The sequence below is a fragment of the Musa acuminata genome, chromosome BXJ2-10 (genome assembly GCF_036884655.1).
Source record: "Musa acuminata AAA Group cultivar baxijiao chromosome BXJ2-10, Cavendish_Baxijiao_AAA, whole genome shotgun sequence".
Taxonomy (NCBI): domain Eukaryota; kingdom Viridiplantae; phylum Streptophyta; class Magnoliopsida; order Zingiberales; family Musaceae; genus Musa; species Musa acuminata.
The window spans coordinates 6,375,612-6,390,138 of record NC_088347.1 but is presented as its reverse complement, the minus strand read 5'-3'; the positions used below and the strand labels follow the sequence as shown (position 1 = coordinate 6,390,138).

At 41.0% G+C, this 14,527-nt stretch overlaps 1 protein-coding gene across 1 annotated transcript; it reads left to right on the top strand.

Annotated features, from left to right (window-relative positions):
* The first annotated feature begins 13 nt into the window (after positions 1–13).
* LOC135624271 (uncharacterized) lies at positions 14–13,881 on the top strand. Its single transcript, XM_065127704.1, has 3 exons — positions 14–616; positions 3,070–13,350; positions 13,432–13,881. The coding sequence occupies exon 2, from the start codon at positions 11,219–11,221 to the stop codon at positions 12,170–12,172; it is 954 nt and encodes a 317-aa protein (XP_064983776.1). The 5' UTR covers positions 14–616; positions 3,070–11,218; the 3' UTR covers positions 12,173–13,350; positions 13,432–13,881.
* Positions 13,882–14,527: the final 646 nt, after the last annotated feature.

The window sequence follows — 14,527 nt, the reverse complement described above, 5'->3', positions numbered from 1 at the left end:
CTAATCATGATTAATAATGTTTGTAATGGTCTCTTAAAAATGGTTTTGTGCATGGTTTAAAACGTCAAGAATTTGAGTCATATCGTAAGCATAAAAAAGCATCAAATGTGTATATTATGTAATGGTCGAGAAAAGATAATAATGTTTGAAACGTAATCTCAGCAAGTGGGTGAGTTAACCGTGATGACAAAAGCAACGTATATTTTTTTTTGTGTTGTGTGGGGTGTGGGGGTTGGTGGTGATGCGAGGCCCACGAAGAAGGATGGGTTCGATCCTGATCCCACCCCGCCGACACTCCAGTTCTGGAATTAGGGTTTGGCTTTGGGGTGGGTCTTCCGCCCCTTGATCTAGGGTTTGGCTGCTTCCCCGCGCTTCGGTTTGAGGTTCGTTGATTGGATCGAGAATCGATGGTTCGCACTAAAGGAGGGATGCGAAACCACCCAAACTGGGGAAATAATTCAAGGCTACGTATGGGCTGGAAGGTGAGGAAACGAAACGGCCGGCCGCCGCTTCCGATGTTATAGCAGTACCTCCCCCCTCACTCTTCTGTCGATGTATCCGGCAGCGACGTCGGAGCCCCCCACCGACCCCACCCCTCTCTAATTCATTCTTAGAGGTGCTTCCTTTTTGGGGTTTCGCGTATCTGTTATTTGTATGCTGTATGGTGAACCGGTTTAAGTATATTATGATGTGGTGGTTGGATATTTTCTTTCTCCATTGGGTTGGATTTTTCGTTTTTGCTTTTTCATTTGCTTGGATATTTTATTTCTTTGTTTTTTTTTTTTATCGTGATGGATATTTTAAATGTGCGGTCTCGATTTTGGAATTGGTGTTGGTGCACCGTTGAAATTTCAACCAATGTCCTTAGTTCTTGCCATGCGGTGGGTCAGAGTGAATCACATCCTCGATAAATAATAGATAGATTTAGCAGCCTTGGCTTGAAGGATTTCTGGGGTTTGTATGGTTGTGTGCATTTTTACTATCAAAGTTAATGAGGTTACTTTCCAGTTGAGGGCAAACTCTCAAAGGTATATTGTAAACTCTTGACAACTTGTTGTGCCAGAGCACAATAAGATTGGATGTTATTTTCTAATTCTGATGATGTGCAACGAAAATGTTGTGAACTAATGATATTTCAGTCGACCCGAACCCAATCACAATTAGAAAAACTCGTAATTGATTGAACAAGAGATGAATCAAAAGCAACAATACTTTCATAGGAAAATAGGATTGGATGTTATAAAATAAAGAAAGGAAAAAATGCTTCTGTCTTTTTTTTTTTTTTCCTGGCCCTGGAGATTTGGGTATGCTCATTGTAGTTGCATAGCAGTATTGGAGAATTGAGTCTTTTGGCTGGACCTATAGGTTTCCCGGCAACCCTCTTTCTTGAAGATTTTGAAAGGTTGGATGTTGGAAGACTTGGTTAACATCACGCTAAGAGTTGGCTTTACATTGGTCTCAAATTATAGTGTATATTAATATAATTTAAAATGTTATGGATTTTTCATTCTATGGTATGAAGATATTATAAGTTTTAATTGTATCTACTAATGTGGAAATGTTGCATTATTGACTTGGATAATTTGGTTTTGACTTTGTTCTTGAGGTTATGCTGCAAATTTAAAGCCCCTTGGCTGGCCTTGACTTAAGATTTTAGATGGATAATTGGAAGAGTTTGGTGATTATTATTTTTTATTTGTTAGATAAAGAACAGTTGGTTCATGTCATATAATTGAGATTGATTTAAACTCAGACTTTTGCCTGATAGATCAGCTGAATAAGTTGGGGCTTTACTAAGTTGGTATTTTATATCCTAGTCAGGAGCCCTAATCAAAATTAGTCTCCATGGCTGACTGAATTTAGCAACAGATAATCACACAAATGTTTATTTCTGCCAACCTATTTTATTCTTCCTTCACAACCCATCTCTCTTATCCAACTCCTCCAAAACTCTCTTCTCCTCTTTTATTTTCTGATAACATTTGTAGCAGCTATCATCTGCTATAACCTGTATAACTTAAGTCAAAGTTGTGGCTCCAGGCCTACAGGAACAGCAAACTAGATTTGTCTGAGTTATTCCAGCAGATTTTACCACCTTCGAAACAAGGAGGTATTGTAGCATTTGAAATTAGATAGACTACATCAGTTTATTACAGGAGAAGCTAATCACATTACAACAAACTGTAATAAGAACAGAGAATCCATGATACATTTATAGAAAAACAAAGAACTTATGGGACTTTCACAGAGAAATACCTCCATAAGGAGGTATTGTCTTTCGATGTGTGTTCTATGCCCATCATATTTTTTTGAAATATAGAACAATAACAATGAGAGAAAGCATTTGGTATTAACTTATTTTATTCATAAAGTTCTTATCTTATGATTTTTTATATTTTAAATAGAAATTGTTTGCGAATTAGTTGTGCTCCTTTTGCTCAGCATGGTTTGGCGAGTATTCCTACAGCATACTTTAGCTCTTGAAACTTGGTATAAGCCATGCTTGAATGTTAATTTGCCTTTCAATTGGAGATCCATTAGAAAGTAATTAATCTCAGATATTTGAGGTAAACAAAGGATTTTCACCATTCTAGGATCATCCAAAAACTTCTGTTCTGAGTATTGAGATATTGATCTGTCAGATCTATGCTATAAGGAACTTCTGTTTCAGCACTGGTTAGAGGGAACTATGCACAGTCCTATTTGGTTTTGTTTACAGGGGAATCACAACCAAACTGGTTAATTATGGTGTGTGAATTTTCAAACCATACCATTTTATTAAACCAAAATGTTGTATAGTCTGCTTCTTGATATGATTTATTCTTCCTAAAATTATGACATATAAAATCATATTTCAACTTAAATTATCTATTTTATGTGTTTTTTTATCTTGGTCTTGTGGAGTCATTATGAGAATAGTGTGGAAGATGCAAGAAGAGACTGGTTTTCTTGGTGCAAACCTGCTAGGGATGGGCCTGTTTTTTATTTACTCGATAATGGATAGGCACACATTTGTATTGTCATTTATGTCGGTGCATTGATCAACCTTCAACCTTTTTCTTTTCTCAGGAACAGTAGGAAGCAGTAAAGTAGCACTTTAACAAACCTCGACTAGAGATGCATGCAGCAGTCCAACCCGATGGACATTCACCAAAATATCAGAACAACCCTACAAGCATACAACACTTCAAATCTAGTTCAGACTGTGCGCTAAATAGTTGTACTTCATCTTTTCAGTCTAAGGGAAAGAAGAGCAACGATCTTGCTGCTTTTGCTGCCACCCTTGCCGCTCACCACCAGCCAAGCAATTCCCACAATTGCTCTTGACGTCGCCATCTCCACCGTCATCTTCTGCCGTAGATTGAATCAATCTATTGTCATCATCTCCAATTGCATCGAGATCTGGTATTCTCGTATCACTAATACCTTTTGCTGCTGTAATTTTTCATTCAAAATACCAAGAAGAAGTCTTTTTATCTATCCCGTGCTGCGAATTTCTTTCGCCATAAAAGTTATCATCTTTGCGAACGAAGGATTGCTGTAGAAAATTTCAACCGCATATTGTTGCCTTTAATCGGTCTATTTGCTATTTTTTTTGAACGAAATTTGTTATACACTTCATAGATCGTCTTGGCTTCCATCTGAGATTGATCTATTAAGGACTTCATCTCTAAAACATTCTTGTGTTGCTACAAATTTTCGTCACAAACCGTTGGAATTTTTCGACGAGAATTCTGCTATCGCAACTTGCACCGATTTCCTTGCTGTTATACTGTCAAAATCTTCTTAATCAAATTTGTCATCATTGCTGTTATCTAAAACGAGATTTTGCTGTTAAATTCCCTCCTCAAATCACTCGATTTTTGTTGAAAATTTCGTCATGAAACCGTTGTTTCTTCGACGACAATTCTGTTTTTACAAACCTTAATGCTCCTTTACTAATGCTGAAGGAGCATTAGTGAGTCCAAAAGGCATTACCAAGAATTCATAATGGTCGTTATGTATGCGGAATGCAGTTTTTGGAATGTCATCTTCACATACCCGAATTTGGTGGTAATCGGATCGGAGGTCTAACTTCGTGAAGACTCGAGCTCCTTTTAACTCATCAAGAAATTATCCACCACTGGTATTGGGTACTTGTCCTTGACGATGATGTCATTTAAAGCTCGGTAGGTGTTGCACATTTGCCAAGTTTCATCCTTCTTGCGTATAAGTAGCACCGGTGAGGAATAGGGGCTGCAACTTGGTCGAATCACCCTTGTTTCAAGCATCTCCTTTACAATCTTTTTAATTTCATCCTTTTGGAGGTGTGGATAACGGTACGATCGAGTGTTCGCTTCAATTTCTATTTTCTTCCCCTCTGGTTACTGTTGGAGATGCATAAAAAGCCACAATTTATCCTGTGTAAAACTTTCTTCATTCGTTGGGTCTAAACGGTGGTTACGTTGCTTCCGCGCTTTCCGTGTACGATGATATGTTTGCCTTTGCAGTAGAATTTCATAATTAATTTGGAAAAGTTTCAAGAGACAACACCTAGCGTCGTCAGCCATTCTATGCCAAGCATGGCCTCATAATCATCAATTGGTAGGAGGAAGAAGTCGGCGATAATTTCTTGGTCTTGCAGTAATAGTTTCACCTGCAGGCATCTTTGGTTGCACTTTAGGATTCTGTCGTCGGCGACCTTTACATCGAACTTGCTGCAACCTTCGATGTTGAGCGCCATCCGAGCAGCAACCTTACTGTTTAGGAAGTTATTAGTGATGCCCGTGTTGATGAGAACAGTGATCAGTTGTTGTTTGAGAAGGCCTTCAACTTTCATTGTTTGCGGGTTTAAGTAGCCGGCTAGCGCGTGTACCAAAAAGTCGATCGGTTGTGGCTCTTATTTCGCATCTTCTTCTTCATATTCAAGGCTCTCTTCTGAATGTTCAATGACCTCTTCTTCTACTGGTTCAATCACAAGAAGTCTCCCTTTTTTACAACGATGCTCGCGACTCCACGGCTCGTCGCAAAGCCAACATAACCCCTTCGCAAATCGCTCCCGAAGCTCTTGTCAACTTTTTTGGTGCAGAGGCTCGACTGACAGTAGGGGGGTTGAGGCTTCGGTATTGCTGATCGGGGAGCAACTGTAGTTCTCCTGGCTTCATGGTTCAATCGCTCCTCTTGAAGTCGTGCGAAAGAGATGGCTGCCATAAGCGTGTACGGTTGTCGTGCTTTAACTTCTCCCCGGATCTCTGGCTTCAAGCCCTCAATAAAGGTCCCCAATAGTTATTTTTCAGACCAATCATGAGTTTGATTAGATAACCTTTCAAACCTGGTTTGATACTCTTAAATGGTGGAGGTTTGTCGGATCTTTGCTAGTTGTCCGTCAATGTTCTCGTAATCGGTTGGTCCTAAGCGGATCAGCAGTCCTTCTTTGAATTGTCGTCATGAGAGGACTCCATGAGTGTGTTCAAACCAGTCAAACCATTGTATGACATCCCCTTCAAGATGTATAGTCGTAATTTCCACCATAGATGCGTCTGCAGTTTTGTGGTACCGAAAATATCGCTTCGCACGCGAGATCCAACCAATCGGGTCTCCACCCTCATGCGTGGATAGTAGGGATCGGTCACAGAGCCTCCCCTCTCCTGGAAGTCATCTCTTCGGTCAGAGCTCTCTCCTTGATGTGATTTCTTCGGGCTCGGTGGTCGGCCTAAACTGAGTTTGGTAAAGAGAGTCTGAATCTTATCCTTCATTCGCGTCTCGAAGGCTTCGAATTTAGCATTGATTGCCTCCTTAGATGCCATAGTATATGCCTCCAAACCTGTAATGTTAAGATCTCTCTTTTGTTGTCGGGTTAAAGGCATGTATCAGTTAAGAGAAGTGGTGGCCGAAAGGGTTGGTGGATTGGTGTATGTTGGCTCTGGTTTAGGCTTGTTTTGTGGCTGTTTTGTAAGAGCAGAATTGTCGTCGAAGAAACAGTGGTTTCACGACGAAATTTTCAGCAAAAACTGAGAGATTTGAGGAGGGAATTTGACAGCAAAATCTCGGTTTAGATAACAGTAATGGTGACAAATTTGATTAAGAAGATTTCGATAGTATAACAGCAAGGAAATCGGTGCAAATTGCGATAGCAGAATTCTCGTCGAAAAATTCCAGTGGTTTACGACGAAAATTTACAAAAACACAAGAACGTTTTAGAGATGAATTCCTCAATAGATCAATCTCAGATGGAAGCCAAGACGATCTATAAAGCATATAAGAAATTTCGTTAAAAAAGGATAACTAATTGATCGATTAAAGGCAACAATATGCTGTTGAAATTTTCTACAGCAATCCTTCGTTCGCAAAGATGATAACTTTTACGGCGAAAGGAATTTGCAGCACGGGATAGATAAAAAGACTTCTTAGTATTTTGAATGGAAAATTACAGCAGCAAAAGGTATTGCTGATAGGAGAATACCAGATCTCTTGATGCAATTAGAGGTGACGGTAGTAGATTGATTTGATCTACGACAGAAGATAACTGTGGAGATGGCGATGCTAAGAGCAATTGTAGGAATTTCTTGGTTGGTGGTGGGCGGCAAGGGTGGCCGCAAAAGCAGCAAGATCGCTGGTTTGATACTAGATGATAGAATCCCCTAAGCAGCAAAAATGGCCATCTCCCTTCCTACCATCGGCTTCCTCGAGGACATTAGGGAGGAATGAAAGAAGGATCCAGAGATCAACAACATCATAAAAAAATTGGAGGAGGATCCAAGCGCAATAGGAGGATCCAAGCGTAATAGCCCACTACACTTGGGATTCGAGGGATTTACGCTATAAAGGTCGCATTGTGCTTATACCCGACTCCCCTTGCATCAAAATCATCATGCTCAAAATTCACTTCACACCTTCAGTAGGGCACTCCGGATTTCTGAGAACCTATAAAAGAGTGAAGCAAAATTTTTATTGGAGAGGGATGAAAAAAATTATTTCTGAATATGTGGCACAATGTGATGTATGCCAACAGCAAAAGGGTGAAACAGTGGCGAGTCTAGGGAAGCGACAACCACTACCCATACTGGACTCCGTATAGACTGACATCTCTATGGACTTCATCGAAGGGCTGCCACATTCCAAAAGTAAAAGCACAATCCTCGTGGTGGTTGATCGACTTACGAAATATGCTCATTTTTGTGCTATGCGAAATCCCTACACTGCTGCTAATATTGCTCAGATTTTCATAGAAAATATTATTAAACTGCATGGGATGCCAAGGTCCATTGTAAGTGATTGTGACAGGATCTTCACTGGTAAATTTTGGATCGAGTTATTTCAGTTACAGGGCACCAAACTCAAGATGAGCATAGCATATCATCCACAAACTGACGGTCAAACAGAGGTGGTGAACAGGTGTTTAAAGACGTACCTTCGGTGTTTCTCTAGTGACCGACCAAAGGAGTGGGCGAAATGGCTTCCCTAGGTCGAATGGTGGTATAATACTACATATCATTCATCTATAAAATGTGCCCCATATGAAGCATTGTATGATCGGTCGGCCCCTGTGATTCCAAAGTATGTAATTGGCTCGGCCAAGATAGATCAAGTCGACGGTCGACCAAGATTTAATTGACAGGGACAAACTTATATAGCTGCTAATGGATAATCTCTCTACCGCTCAAGACAGAATGAAGCAGTAAGCCGACACACGACAAAGCGAAAGAGAATTTTCAGTAGGAGATTGGGTTTATCTTCGCCTACAACCATACAAGCAATTCTTCATCAACACACGAGCCTCCGTGAAGCTATCCCCACGTTTTTATGGGCCCTATCAAATCACAGAGCATATTGGAGTTGTGGCGTACAAACTTAAATTGCTTGAGGATGCCAAAATTCACCTTGTCTTCCATGTGTTATGCCTGAAGCCCAAGTTGGGAGAACACGAGTCACCTCAGATCCAACTGCCCAACACCACAAGCTATCGTCGACCGCAGAATCATGATGCGTCGTCGACGTCCCACTACTGAATGACTAGTGCATTGGAATAATTTACCACTCGAAGACGCCACATGGGAATCATATGAGGAGCTGAAGACCCTAGCCTTAGGGGCTACTTCCTAAGTGAGTTACCTCTTTTGTCCTCAACCCTAGCCGACCGACCTAGTAAAAAAGGGGGTCACCACAAGATCGACACAGAGACTGTCAAATAAGATCTTGGTACTGAACCTATCTAGTGAGAGAATTCTGCGAAGCCTGATGATGGCAATTCTGATACCTTTATGTTTGAAATCATAAAGGGAGAAGTTGTCAAAATAACAAATAAAGGGAGATTGTAAGCACTAAAGGGGTTGAGAAGTTAGTGAATGTCAACATGATAGAACTGAGAAAAAAAATAGATTTGCCTGGTATAATAATGCTTGTAGATGTCATTGAAGCTATTGATAAATATGATTGCCTTGATAGGTTTGTGCAGCTTAGGGGAGTGCCTGTGTTGGATGATTGGCTCCAGGAAGTGCGTAAAGGAAAGACTGGTGATGGCTTTAGTTTCAAAGAAAGTGATAAAGTAGTTGAAGATTTTCTTGTCTTTGCTTTGTGCATTGGAAAAGTTGCCTGTAAACCTCAACGCACTGCAGACTTGTAACACCAGTGAGTTGGTGACTAATTTGCGCATTCATACAAATTTAGAGATCTAGAAAAAGTTAAAAATCTTGTTGACACCTGGAAGAAACGTGTTAATGATGAAATGTCAAAAATCTAATATGCAAATTATGTTCCATCTAGCCAGCCAGTTCCATTGCTGGTCAAGCGAGGTTATTCTAATGTTACTCATGACGGAAATAAACACACTGGATCAATTGAGGTGTCTGCCAAAATGACTGTCACGTGAATGTCAACATGCGAAGCTCTGCCTAGCAAGCCTAGAGCTTCAGATCATAGTATTTAATCAACTTTGCCTCCATCTAGTGTAGTTACTTCAAGGGATTTACATTGCAAAATGGTTGCTACTAATGGGGGTTCAGAGTTGCCACCTATAGCTGTTGAGGAGAGGAGTAGTGGCTTCAATCAGTCTCAGAACAACAGCTAATCTTTTTCTGGTAATCAAGCAAAAACAATGGTTTCTTCATGGAAGGAAGAACAGTGATTGAAAAAGGTGCTCGGGCGAGGCGAGGCGAGGCGAGGCCCGAGCGCCTTGCTAATCTCCCAGGCGGCGCGCTTCAAACAGGCGCCGCCTGGGCGCTCGCCCGAGCCCAAGCGCTGGGCGCTTCGGGCGAGCGCCTGGGTAAACCAAGGCGACCGAACCAGGATTTTAGGTCTGGTTCGGTCCTGGTTCGGTTGGTTAGTTGGTTCAATCGAACCAACTAAATCGATATAACCCTTACCCAACCCTAACCCGCTGCCGCTGCCACTCCCGATCCCGATCCCGATCTCGATCTCGCTGCTCACCGCTGTCGCTGCTCGTAAACGCTGCCGTTGTCGCCGCTCGCCGCTGTCGCTGCTCGCAAACGCTGCCTTTGTCGTCGCTCGCGCCTCCCGCTGCTCGTTGTTCCTGTCGCCGCTTGCTGCTGTCGCTACTCGCAAACGCTGCCTCTGTCGCCGCTCGCGCCTCTCGCTGCTCGCCGCTCCTGCTCCCGCTGCCGCTGTCGCTGTCGCCGCTCGCGCCTCCCGCTGCTCGTCGCTCCTACTCCCTTTCCCGCTGCCGCTACCGTTGCTCGTCGCTGGCTGCTGTCGCTATCGTCGCTCGCCGCTGCTTCCTCGTTTCTCAATCAGCAGGCTCAGTATACAGTATACTATTAATATTAAGTTTATTTGAAATTATTAATTTTTAATACTGTTAATAGATTTTCTTAATTTAATAGCATATTTTTATTTAAAATTTTAAATAATTATATTTATCAATTATATTATATATTTTTATATTTTAGCTCCTCGCTTCGCTCGGGTGAGCGCCTAGCGCCTCGGGCGTTTTTGGACCTTCGCGCCTTTTGACGCCTAGCGCTTTTTAAATCACTGAGGAAGAAGCAAGGAGCTGAACAGCTGGGTCAATGAAAACTAGCAAGCTAGCTGGTTGTTCATCTTGCCCCTAAAGGTCAAGCAATGGTCTAGGAACAAGTATATCTGGAATTCAAAAGGAAAGTCATTCAAGTAGGATTAAATCTGCCAGCAAGGCTATGGCATTGGAAAAAGGATCACAATCTGCACAGATATGTGAAAAGCCACTCGATATTTCTATTGATGATCATGGAAATAACAACACGCTGATTAGGAGGTTTCCTAACCCTGGCAGAAGCCTTGGACATAGTGCCAGTGGTGGCTCTTCTGAGGGCCCATTGGTTATGGGTATTATATCATCGTCTCCTGATATTCCAGATAAACAAGACCATACACGAAGAAGTGATGTTTCTGGGTCTCATGCAACTACAGACAGTAATACAGTGTCATGGCATGGCAATGATGTTAAAGAAGGGTTACTTGGAGCTGAAGGTGTTAGATTGCCAACAGCTATACTTGATGAAGAACACGGCAGAGTTGATGAGGAAACTAATAAGGTTCCAGAACCTATTAGAACTGTCTGTTCATTGTCAGGGAATGAAAATGAAGTTTCCTTGATTGAACTGAGAACAAGAAATTCTTTTAGTTCTATTCATGCATTGATGGAAAGCTGTGCCAGGTGCTCTGAATCTAGCACTCCTTTGGCTGTTGGGGTTGATATGGGGATGAATTTACCTGCTACTGTAGCAGCCAGGGAAATTTCCAAGTCTGTTATATGTCTCACTGAGTCACCTGAAAGTTCACCTGCAATAGAAGATATTTGTACTGGAAATAGTGAGTCCAAATTGAGGCTATCATGTGATAGTGATATATTTCAAAGAAACAACCATCATGATGAAGCTGCTGATGCCAATTCTGAGAAGCAAGGGAGGAGTTTTGGTTCTGTGCTAGCTAGAGATCGATGACAAGACGTAGGGGCCAGTTTTACAGGTGACAGCAGAAATGCTATGCAATTGCAGGAAAGTAAATCCACTGGTGATCCAACAACACAATCTACTACTTCATGTGTGAGTTCTCATAAAATTGGAGATTCCTGTATCATTGTTGAGGTAAAGCCTGGGGAAGAAAAAGAAGACAGATGTTCTTCTGTGTGTAGACCAGCAGAAGTGGAGGGGCATAATGGTGGTGGAGCCACTCCACTTGAGGATACTAGAGGACATGTTTCAGCATTAGCACTGATGGTAAGCCTAATTTGACAAGCCCATCAATGGATAGGAACAAATCCTTCGAGTGTGATCATGAAGAAATTGGAGATGGAAGTATATGCACTTCTAACATCAAAATAGGTGATGGATCTGATTGCAATGCTGCTTCGGGTAGAAAATTACAGAAGCTGCTTGTTGAGGATCCTATGTCAGGTCCTGTAGTTAAGGAAGAACTAGGTAGTGCTAGTGCAACTGACCAGCAGCAGCTACCATCATTAGATGCTGTAGATGAAAGTGTTGTTGCTGTTGTCTCATTGGCTGCTGATAATGTTCCATCTCCTAAAGCTGTTGATGAGTCTATGACTAGTAAGTCTGAGAACTCTGGAATTGGTTACTTCAAATTGGGGGATGAAACAAAAGAGAAAAACAGTATTTCTACTTCTAGCATTGATGAACTAGTTAGATCAGCGATGGTCTCTCTTGTCACTGCTGAGATTGCTAGTGAGGTAAAAGAGGTTCATGAGAGTTATCCAGTTGGGTCCAAAGGTCAAGAACCACCTTCTACTTCTATGATCAAAGAAATTTTGAATTGTGAAAAAACTATTGGCTTTAACTTTAAGACATCTGGGTTCAACGCAGATAGAAGGGGCGAGCTTGCATCATCTACAGAGTCATGCTCATCGGGTGTTTCTGCTGAGCCAGATGTTATCAGTAAGCTTGAATTTGATTTGAATGAGGGCATTTCTGGTGTTGATGCCAATGAAGGAGAGCCAGCTATCTCAACTGCAATAGTATGCTCATCTGTAATTCGTTTGCTTAGTCTATCTCCCTTTGCAAATCCAATGTTGAATGGTTTTTTGCCTGCTTCAATAACAGTAGCTGCACCAGGAAAAGTACCGTTTATGCCACCTGAAAATTTGTTGAAGGCTAAGGATGAGACTGGATGGAAAGTCTCAGCAACCACTAGTGCATTTTGGTCAGCAGAACCACGAAACATTTCTAGAGATGCCACCTAATAGTTCGCATATGCCACCATCTTATTTTGCCAGAAAGCAAGGCCATCCTCTGCTAGACATTGATCTGAATGTAGCTGGTGAGGGAGTTCTTGAAGACATGGCCTCTGAGAGTACTTCTCAGACTACAGTGTCCATTTCAGGCACTGTTAGTACTCATCATGCACCATCAAGAATTGCTGGGGGAGTTGATCTTGATTTAAATAGAGTTGATGATGGTATGGGACTCTGGAAAATGGACAGCTCTTGACAAGCAGTAGCCATAGATTAGAGGCACCAATTTTGCCTACTCAACTTGCATCTGGAGCATTTCCTGGTGGAGAGGCAAGTGTGCTAAGGAACTTTGATCTGAATGACCGACCAGGTGCTGATGAAGTTGGTTTAGGACCAACACCAAGGAGCCAAAAAACAGAAACTACAAGTGATGTGCCATTTTTTGCTCCACTTGCAGATATAACAAATAATCTTTCATGGATCTGTCCTACCTCTTTTCCAGCTGTTGCTACATAATCTTTACTGCCTGATAGAGTGTAGCAGTTTAATCCATTAGTTGCAATTCCAGTGTCTCAGAGGATTTTGTCAGTAACTGGTGGTGGCAACTCCTTGAATGATGATTATAGAGGCTCTGCACTTTCATCATCACCAGCCATGACATTTGCTTCTGTGACATCACTTTCTTATGCAAGATTGCCCTTTGCTTCTGGTTATTCAATCAGCTCAACCTCTTTCTCAGGTTGTTCAACGTCCTATGTTGATTCTTCATCAGCTGGTGGTTCATTCTTCCCTGCTTTTCCTTCACTGCTTGTCAGACTTCCTAGTGCTGTATTATCTCATTATCCAAGGGTTGCCTAATAAGCTTTCCAGATGGTAGTACTAGTACTGTGTCTGACAACATTCTGAAATGGAGCAGACATGGGTTCGATCTCAATACAGGTCCAGGTATTGGAGATTTGGAGGCAAAAGATGAGAAACTATCTTCAGCATCAAGACAACTGCTAGTTGCCACTTCGGAAGTATTCATGGACGAACAGGCAAGAACTTATGGTTTTCCAGGTGTAAGTTCGAAGTGGAAGGAAGCTGAAGGGAGTTGCCATGCAGAGAAATATACAGACAGATCTGTCAAGCAACTTCCATGGAAGTAGGGAGATTATTGAACACAGCAACTGCAGCTTCCATATCTGGTAAGCTATCAATCTATATACTCTTTGTTGGCTCTGAAAATTGGACAGTTGATATAAAACATATCATAATTTATTATGCAGGCACGATCTTGTGTGGAATTTCTTTCTTACTAGTTTATACACAAGCAACAATCACATACGTACTAGTGTTTGCCTTGATGTCTGAAACTCTCAAAGGGGATCCGAACCATTTCTGTAATTCATATCAATGTTTAGATATGATTCACTCCAATCATTTCACATTTCACAACTTGCTTTTTTTAGCATTTAGGGTTTTCAGTGTAAGTTTGCTTCCTTTTCTAATTGAAATTATATATATTTCAGGCCTTCAAAGTTGGATGGTAAGTGATATCATTTGAATATTCCAGTTTTTCATTCTCTAATCTTTTTCTTTTATGCCACTGCAAGTGTGTTTTTGGATTGTTCAGAGGCATTGTTATCATATTTTTCACTTGTCTAGTTCCTGCAGATTACCAACTGTATGTACTTCAGAATGCACTTAATATTTTGCAGCTCAGTTATGAACTTCTGGTTGTCTGTATTTATTTCCTTAAATTGTATCTTTGTCAAATTTTGTCTGTTAAATCTGTCTTAGATGAATGGATCTGACATATAACTTTGGAGTCAAAATAGCAACATGTTTGTTGATTTCTTGTCTTTTTTTCTAAGGGCAGATGTGAATGAGGATTTAGTTTCATTGGTTTCAACTTTTGTAATGATTGATAATGGTGACATTTGCCAATCCATGGCTTGTTGGACAAAGCACATCTCAAGCTTCTTTTGATTCCTAGAGGGGGATGACTTGTAGATAATATCAATGTGTTAAACCCATTCAGATTTTAGTTTGTTCTTTTTTCTTGTTGGTTGTGTTGCTTACATGATTTTGTCGATTCCAGACTACTCTAATAATTGAACATGGAAATATGTGTGTTGAGCATTCTGCATAGGGGCATCATGACCTGGTTTCCATGGAAATATGTGCTATTTAATTTTTATTGGATTCATTATTTTTCTTGTTATGATTTTTCAAGTAATAAGTTCTTATTATGTCTTATGGCATGGGCAAGTGAAATTCAAAGTTAACATCCTGGTTTCTACGAAAGCATATTTTTATTTTTCTACTTCTAGATGAATCTATTTGATGTCATGAACTTATCTTTGTTATTCTTGTTGGCAA